The sequence below is a fragment of the Telmatherina bonti genome (genome assembly GCF_933228915.1).
Source record: "Telmatherina bonti genome assembly, chromosome: 20".
NCBI lineage: Eukaryota > Metazoa > Chordata > Actinopteri > Atheriniformes > Telmatherinidae > Telmatherina > Telmatherina bonti.
Window position 1 is genome coordinate 13,434,759 of NC_136618.1, and position 7,921 is coordinate 13,442,679.

A 7,921-nucleotide genomic window follows, 5' to 3' on the forward strand; every position below is an offset into this window, starting at 1 on the left:
CGGAGACCAGTCTCCCTGCAATAGGCTCTTAAAGCCTGCGGTTTCAATTGATCGTCTTGGCAATCAGTAATTAAGTACTAGTGATCAGAGCAGGAGAAATGGGGGGTGGCGAGAAGAGGTGGGAAGCCCCCCCCCCCCCCTCCTTCTTTCTCTCTCCGCATCCTACTTCTCTTGTCAGCACAGGAAAGGCTTCACTCAGCTGGGGTGAGTTTGGCCTGGGGCTGGGCTCACTGGTGGAGGTTAACTCCAGCATAAATAAGCATCTTTGGACTCATTACAGGGATTAGAGAGTAATTCGCCTGCGAGGAAGGAGACGACTGCCAGGGTTTTGGTACAGTTTACTACAGTCTTATAGGGGCGAGGGCCCTTGAGATTACAGAGGGAGGGAGATGGAAAGGCAGCAAAAGAGAGAAAGGCTAAGGGAAGAGAGAGGATGGCTGTCAAGTGTGTGTGTGTGTGTGAGAATCAATCCAAGCCCCCGGCTGCCCCCTTGATCTTGAGCATGTTGGGGTGCTGTGAAAACGGATAATGGGAGTTAGAACGACCAGGCCTGTCTAGAGAGAAGTGTGCTGATTGTTATAACTTTCCCTCATCTCTCTCTCCTCCACTTAACTAAATAAACACCCAAGAGGTAGCACTCTATCAATTTTAATGATGTTGAAATACAATTTAGGCACAAAATACACAACAAATGCTAATTTGGCCATGATGAGAGGCATCAGAAATTCCTCCCATTATTTATTCAGCTGACTTTCTGCATTTTTCATCAGAACAAATATTCCCATTTCAACAAACACACACACACACGCACATACATACACACTTGGGCACACCATCACAGAGCCAATTTGGAGCATAAATCAACACATTCACACATCAAATATATGCTGTGTGGTTCTCTGTAGTCTGTCCAATGCACCAAAGACAAATAGTCCTGTCCAAAGTCCAGCCAGAGAATCAGAGGGCACAGAAGACTGTCAATATATGCACACATACATTAAACATAACACACCAGTGTGAGCTCCAGTGTGTCCAGTCATAAGCTCATACAGGAGTAAATCTTGCTTTTAATAAAAAAAAAAAAAAAGAGCAAATAAAGGGAGCTATAAAACCAATATCTTCATGTTTTAATAGAAATCCATCTTTACATTCACAAAGTTCTTCTTCTTCGTGCACCAACAACCATCACCTGCCAACCATCTGCATCTCCATGTTGACCAGTTCAGGCTGTCTTGCTTCTGCCCCACATTTAGGGCATGTGAGATATGCATCCGCAATGCTGTGGCTTTTAATGCAGTAATAGCAAAAAACATGGCGGCAGCCCACTGTATGAGGCATGGTAGGCCACTCGCCGCACAGTCCACACTCTTTCCAAACCTCCTGTCTGTCTCTTCCTCCCCCGTCGGAACCTTCCCCTCCGAACACAAACAAAGACATTGCCGCTTTCAGTTTTCTTGTATTGATCAGAGGTAAGAGGAAGATGAGGAACTCTGCGAAGCCGTGCCAGAGCAGCTCCCGGTTCATGTATTGATACGTCACATCTCTGACCACATTGGGCTTACTGAAAACGGCCTGCGCTCCAGCGAGTCTTTCAGCTAGAACGGGATGACGGCCATTCCTCAGGAAAACCAGAAAGTTAAGGAGACTTGCAAACTTTGTGACGCCAGAGACAACGGCGAAAGCATTCCTAAGACCTTTCTGGAGAAAACCATCGTCTCTTTCAGACATGGGTCCTCTTGTACTCAAACCTAGACATGGCAGCAGGTGGTAGGAACGCTCCTGGAGCCATCGGGGACCTGCAGTGAGTACGGCCAAAGCCAGTTTCTGTCTGGGAGACAGAGGTCTGTACTGCGAAGATGAGGAAGCTTTGCTGTGATAGCGCAGACTCAGTAAAGACTGGCCCACAGTGGAGTTCCTAGAGTAGAGCGTAAACCTCCACAGCAGCAGATGAAGCAGAACCCTCAGCTCGGGCTCCAGAGGGGTGAGCACGCCTGGGCGGCAGTTCTGGAAGCACTGCGAGAACTGGTTCCACAGAAGTTGCTCAAGGCTCGAGTCCAACTCAAGGGCATCCAGCTGGCTGATGCGCAACACCGGGACACGAGGGTCCACATCAGGATCTGAACCGAGACCTCCGGCTTTCTGTCTCTTGTTGCTCTGAGTGTCTAAATCTGCTGGAAAACAGAAACAAGGACATGTACGAATGAATCAGCTTTTAATTGAGAGCTTTTGAAAACATACATCATAAAAACACAAATTTTTAAGCTTCTTTTGAACCATAACTTTTACTTCTGGGTAATTGGAATAACCATTTTTATGCTGTGTGCACCAAATAAACAACAGCTTCAATAGATAACGGCAGCAGAAACCACCAAAACTGTTACAAAAACTGCCAATATTTAAGTACATTAAGGTTTCATGACATACTATTACCAAATATCTTCTGAACAGGCAACACCATATTCACTCCGTTTACATCAAATATATACAGATGCACAACTATTAAAAGGACAACTCTGTCGTCAGGAGGAATGAGGCCCCGGAGGTGAAGCCCATCCTGTTAGAAAGGTTATTTTCCTTTATACATAGGAACGGAAATCACTTTTCACATGTAAAACCCATCCTTAATGCAAGCTTTGAGCTGTGCCATGCAGAGGAGCAGGGGGTCTTAGACTGCTTTCTCCACTGTATAAACACACGCAATCTAACGCACGCAAACACATACAGGAGGCAAAGCCCAAGGGGCTCTTGGTGCCTGCTCCCTCTGGAGATAGGAGTGTGTGTACAAATCACATCACCAGGGATTAGGCTAACGGCACAGTCTCTGGTACACCGTAAACATCTGCCAAATGTGGAACAATTTTCTTCCCCCCTTAAGATTCAACTCCATATGGGATCTCACCATTGTGACGCCTGGGCCATTTTGTGCCGCATACGTTCTCCAGTTTTATCTGCCCTTTCCTCCACTGAAATGCTTAAGAAGTGGAAGACTAACTAGACGCAGGGAGAGACAGACCAAGAAGGCCAGATAGAAGGAGAGGGAGACATAGAGGCCCCTTTTTTTTGACAGTAGCTTTTGTGTCTCGCTGAACAGGATTTGTCACGAGGCTTTAAAGGAGATTTCAGCCGGGTAAATATGGCAGTTTTGACAGAAAGAGAGAGAGATGATGGTCAGTTTAGACATTTCTCAAGGAGGTTAAAAAAAAAAAAAAAATCTAACATGCAGTGGCAGTGCTGGGGTTTCACTGTGGTGCACAGAACCAGCTGTGTATTCAAAAGCGTTTAAATAGAACCAGGATACACCTTCCAACTAAGTTAAAATTAGCAAATGAATGAAAAGGAGTGAATTCACGCTGAAGTAAGCAGGTATGACAAATTCATTCAGCTGCATTTGAAAAAGCTGCCATGTTTAGTGACTAGAACCTCGCCTGTGACGGGAGGGGAGTTTGGATTAAAAAAAAAAAAAAGAAAAATATATATATATCAGAGAGGTGGTCTGAATGTGTACGCTAACCATTAAACAGGCTCTGTTTGTTTAGCTTAATCTGAAAGTTTTTCCCTTGATGGGTGAAAATATGGAGATTATGTGCCTGCGAGTTTCTGTGTGTGTGTGTTTTTATGACTATGTATGTATGTCAAGGATAGCCTTGATCTGTGCAGAGCTCTAATGCAGCGCTAAGTTAATCTATCAGTCCATAGCTACACACACAAACACACACACTAACAAGCACACACATCCTGCCAGGTGGTGGAAATCCCCGTCACAGCAGCAGCCCTCTTGGGACAGTAAACCCGGCCGGGTCCAATAGTCTTTTCAAAGCCTTTTATCGAGCAGTTTACAAGTTATGAATGAATATGTTTTATTTGGGGAAACACAGTATTGACAACCACCTATCAATAGTAATGTGACTATTGTCAATGGTCTGTCAATATTAATGTAATTATGATGTAGAGGGATCAGAGGGATGCTGGAGTCGAGGGCCAAGTAACATCTCCTGCCCACTGCCATATCAATAGCTGGGATTGCTATTGACAGCTTCCCTTCAGACTTGCAGCACTTGCCAAATATATAACAAGCAGACACTTCAGTCAATGCTGAGCTGCCTATGAAAATTAAGCATTTGAATTTACACAGCTTTTATCGTGGACAGCTGGAAATCCATGTTCCTTATGTAATAGTCAAAAGTCGCAGTCAATGCCTGTGTTTACACAGTAATGACAGGGTGTGTGTTAGAGGGCAGAGAGTGTTGCGTTTGTACAGGCACATGCACAGAACAACAAAATGTATACGTGGAAAAACAAGCAGGAGGGACGTTTTCTTTGAGCTGCTGCCTTATCGAGACAACTGAGTGAGAAACAAAACAAACAAAAACAATAAAAACCACTTTTTGGGGGGGGGGTCCAAAGCAACAGAGTCTGAAAGCAGGTGAGAAGAGATCACGCTGTTCGATCAGATCTGTTAAAATACTTTGAGCATTCTCCTAGAAATGTCGTAGGGGTATTTTGATTCAGGTCAGGTGAGAGTTTATTTACTTTTTGTTTACAGACAACAGATATATCCAATCTAACTGGAAATACACTACAACATTGCTTCAAGGCGCAAAAAAAAAAAAAAAGGGCCATGACCAGAGTGCAGAAGGAGAAACGAGGCAACAAAAGCATACAGCGCATCAGCCTAAAGCTCCACAGACTCAACGGCTCCTCTGAAAGCTAGACGTCAGGTTGGAATGACAGCTACTGTTTGGAAAGACGGACAGACAAAGAGACGGATGCGTCGGACGGCACGTCATGAAGCCTCCGACCGGGAGAGCTCTGAGCTACCATCTACTGATACAGTGAGGCGGGAAAAAAAAAAACTGGGTGAAAAGATAACTGAGGTGAAAAATAAGGGAGGGGAGAAACAGATAAGCTCAAACCTCTCCCTGGGAGCTGACCTTGAGAGTGACGGTCACAACAAAGGAGGAGGGAACATTCCTGTAGCACACACAGCTCGGCCTTAGTGAGGTGTGGGTATCCAGGGAATCGCCTACAGACAGAGGAAGACTGCACTTTCTTCTTGACCTTGGCTTTGGTGTCTGGGGGAAGGATGAGGGTGTTTAGGGCAGAGGGACTAAAGACTGGGGGAAGATGGAGAGTCTGTGGGGAAAGGCATTTTGTTTTGGTTTTTTTTTCTCCAGCAGCAGCAGCAGCTATGAAGCTGCTCGCAGGGCTATCAGTCCACGCCAGTTGCAAACAGTGTGGCCAAAAGTCTCAGTTTAGCTCCCCGAGTATTGTAGCTCTGAAATTCCTAAACACTTAGCTATGCCTGTTAGCATAATGTATTGGCTGAAATAATGCATAAACGTTCACTTGGCTCTCTATGACACTCATACAGAGAAGAAAGCTATGTATTGGCAAGGCGTGCTGGATTACAACGTTACATTTCTTCTCTCATTCATGTAAATTAATTTGCGTAAAAGCGCTGGTGGATAAAACCTATTTCTCTGAGCACTCCAGCCTTGTTTTTTTTTTTCTTTTCCTCCCACTCCCTCACTTTATTACCCTTCTTTCGCCAGGAACGAGCAAGGACCTATTAGCCAAGGCTTGCTAATGTCCTCACTGTGAAAACGGATGGGAATGTCAGATTTAGAACTTTTAAGAGAGTGATGTCATACAGCAGACCACGGGCATTACGGGGACACTAAGATTACCCAGGCGATAACCAGACTAATTGTTATGAGTCTATTTCATGAAAAATGAATGTGTGCAGATGCACAGAGGGGTCTTCGGGCTGTGTGTGCATCACACACTAATGCTTTATCAAGGCTCCCCTCTTTCCTTAATCACCCAAGACTCCTCCGAGCCGTGGGGTGAGAGCAGAGTTAATGCCTGAACACACACAAAAAACACACCCCTCCCAAAAAAACCACATCAGTTAGAACAGCACATCTGACACACAAAAAATGTGCTCTGCTTAATCTGGTTTGCTCAGAAGGTGAATTATTTAAGAGAATTAATTGATTTCATGAGTACAAAGGTTGAGTATGCTAAGGCTGTATGAGTAATAAGTACAAGGGTTTGCAGAAAACAACTTAAAAGGTCATGAAACATTTAGAGGGCAGAAAGGCACAATGAGTGCAGAGGAAAAAGCAGCTAATAAATGAGAGAAGTGAATTAGTGTCTTTCTTCGGAGTCAATGAGAGAGGAACTCTTGCAAATAAAATGTGTTATCCCGTGGAATATTTAATCAGCACATTTCTTCACCTTTTTTTTTTATTCATGATAAGCGCAGGGATAATGAAAGGGAAAACATTTTGTCTGCCTTTTAAATCTTTTCAATGATTTACATGTGTGCGGGGGAGGAAGTTCCAAACTGAGGGGAAGCTGCTCTTTGTCTCCTGCAAAATCTAGAAATGTGAAGGCTACAGAGGGATGACAAATTGAAGAGTTTGCAAATCAAACTCACTGTATAGAAGCTACTGTTAAAAAAAGATCCTCGCTCATCTTCAAATGGAAGTGAAGTTCTTTGATTTTTTTTTTTTTAATACTGTGCTTTCTGGCTGTTAGAAAGGTGAAAGCACATGGGTAAAAACTTCTAAAATAGGACGGTTTAAGCTTTTTTTCTTTGTTTCTCATAACTGAATTGAATACTACTAGTGAGAAGAACAATGTATATATATAAAAACGAACATTTATAGTCTTCTTTTTCTAATGAAATTGCTCCATATGTGGAATTCTTTACATGATATCCTCGCTGCCTTTATCACTTGCCTTCATCTGGAAACTATATAAATTGACCTTGTGACCCCAGACTGAAATCACAACCCAATTTAACTATTCTGACTCCTTTAAAAACCACAGTCATCAAGTTAAGTGTCCAGCTCTGGAGGCACATGCAGGCCTATGCCTTAATGTCATGCAATCAGCTGCGCCACATTTTCCTCATAATAACACTGCCTACTTAATTTTTTTAGCTCTTGCCAATCAGCCTTTAACAACAACAAAACCCAAATCTGTTCTATTTTGATAATAAGGCAAGAGCATTATATGATAATCACAGAGAGGATTTGCTTTTGGCAGAGTGTGTGTGAGAGCAGTACAGTCAAAGCCACTGGAAAGGAGCGATATAACCAAGAGACAGATAAGAGTAGAGGAGTGATGATTGGGATGAGAGAAATGAAGTGAGTAGTCTCCTGAAAAATCAATAAGATCAACTTTGCCTTGAATCTCAATGCGGAAGGTTTTGATCTCTCGCACTGATTATGTCGGGGAATAATGGAATTATGTGTGTGGCTGCAGAACATACTCTTGAAAGAGCACACAGTCTCACAAGGTTACTTACCAAAGTTTCACTACGTGGATTCCTGGACCACACAAAATGAATACAAATTCTCACAATACCTGCTCATTTAAAGACTATGCAGAATGCATTAAAAAAAACATCGATGGGCATCGGCAGGCTATTTAATTTTAAATAGAAACATGCTGCAAACTGGAGAAAACGCCATAAAATAGATGACATGCTACAGAGCAACAAGGTCAAGCAGCGAAACTTCCCACTGTTTACACGAAGCAGACGTGCAACTTTCGTACTTTCTGTATAAATGACAGGGTACAGAAGACGATTAGGCACACGTATAGTTACGTAATGTATTAAATGCATATTTACCCATTTATTATCGGTGAAATGTTTAAATCTATACAAGTATCCTCCCTGCTGAAGACACTCTGTTTCCGGGTTGTATCTTAGTTCCGCCCCTTTAAGAAAACCAACCAATGAAATATACAAACGTCATGATTCAGAAGCCCGTGACCAAAATTAACCTATCACGGTACACAGCGGCAAACTCTGACGGGAAGAATCGGTCATCTGGAAATAAATAATTCAGGCTCCTCACTTGCAGAAACCGCGCTAAACGACTTTTGAAGAAACAGTTAATGTTGA

The 7,921-nt window shown here is 43.2% G+C and overlaps 1 protein-coding gene across 2 annotated transcripts; it reads right to left on the reverse strand.

The window, feature by feature from the left end:
* Positions 1 to 749: 749 nt before the first annotated feature.
* Positions 750 to 7,718, reverse strand: pex2 (peroxisomal biogenesis factor 2). 2 transcript variants are annotated; one of them, XM_079259912.1, is made up of 2 exons: positions 7,646 to 7,718; positions 750 to 2,168 (listed from the first exon to the last, which is right to left on the reverse strand). In XM_079259912.1, exons 1-2 carry the CDS (start codon positions 7,647 to 7,649, stop codon positions 1,186 to 1,188), a joined length of 987 nt encoding a protein of 328 aa, XP_079116038.1. In that variant the 5' UTR covers positions 7,650 to 7,718; the 3' UTR covers positions 750 to 1,185. The 2 variants fall into 2 exon arrangements, with proteins under 2 accessions (XP_079116038.1, XP_079116037.1); XM_079259911.1 differs by having other exon boundaries at positions 750 to 2,171.
* Positions 7,719 to 7,921: the final 203 nt, after the last annotated feature.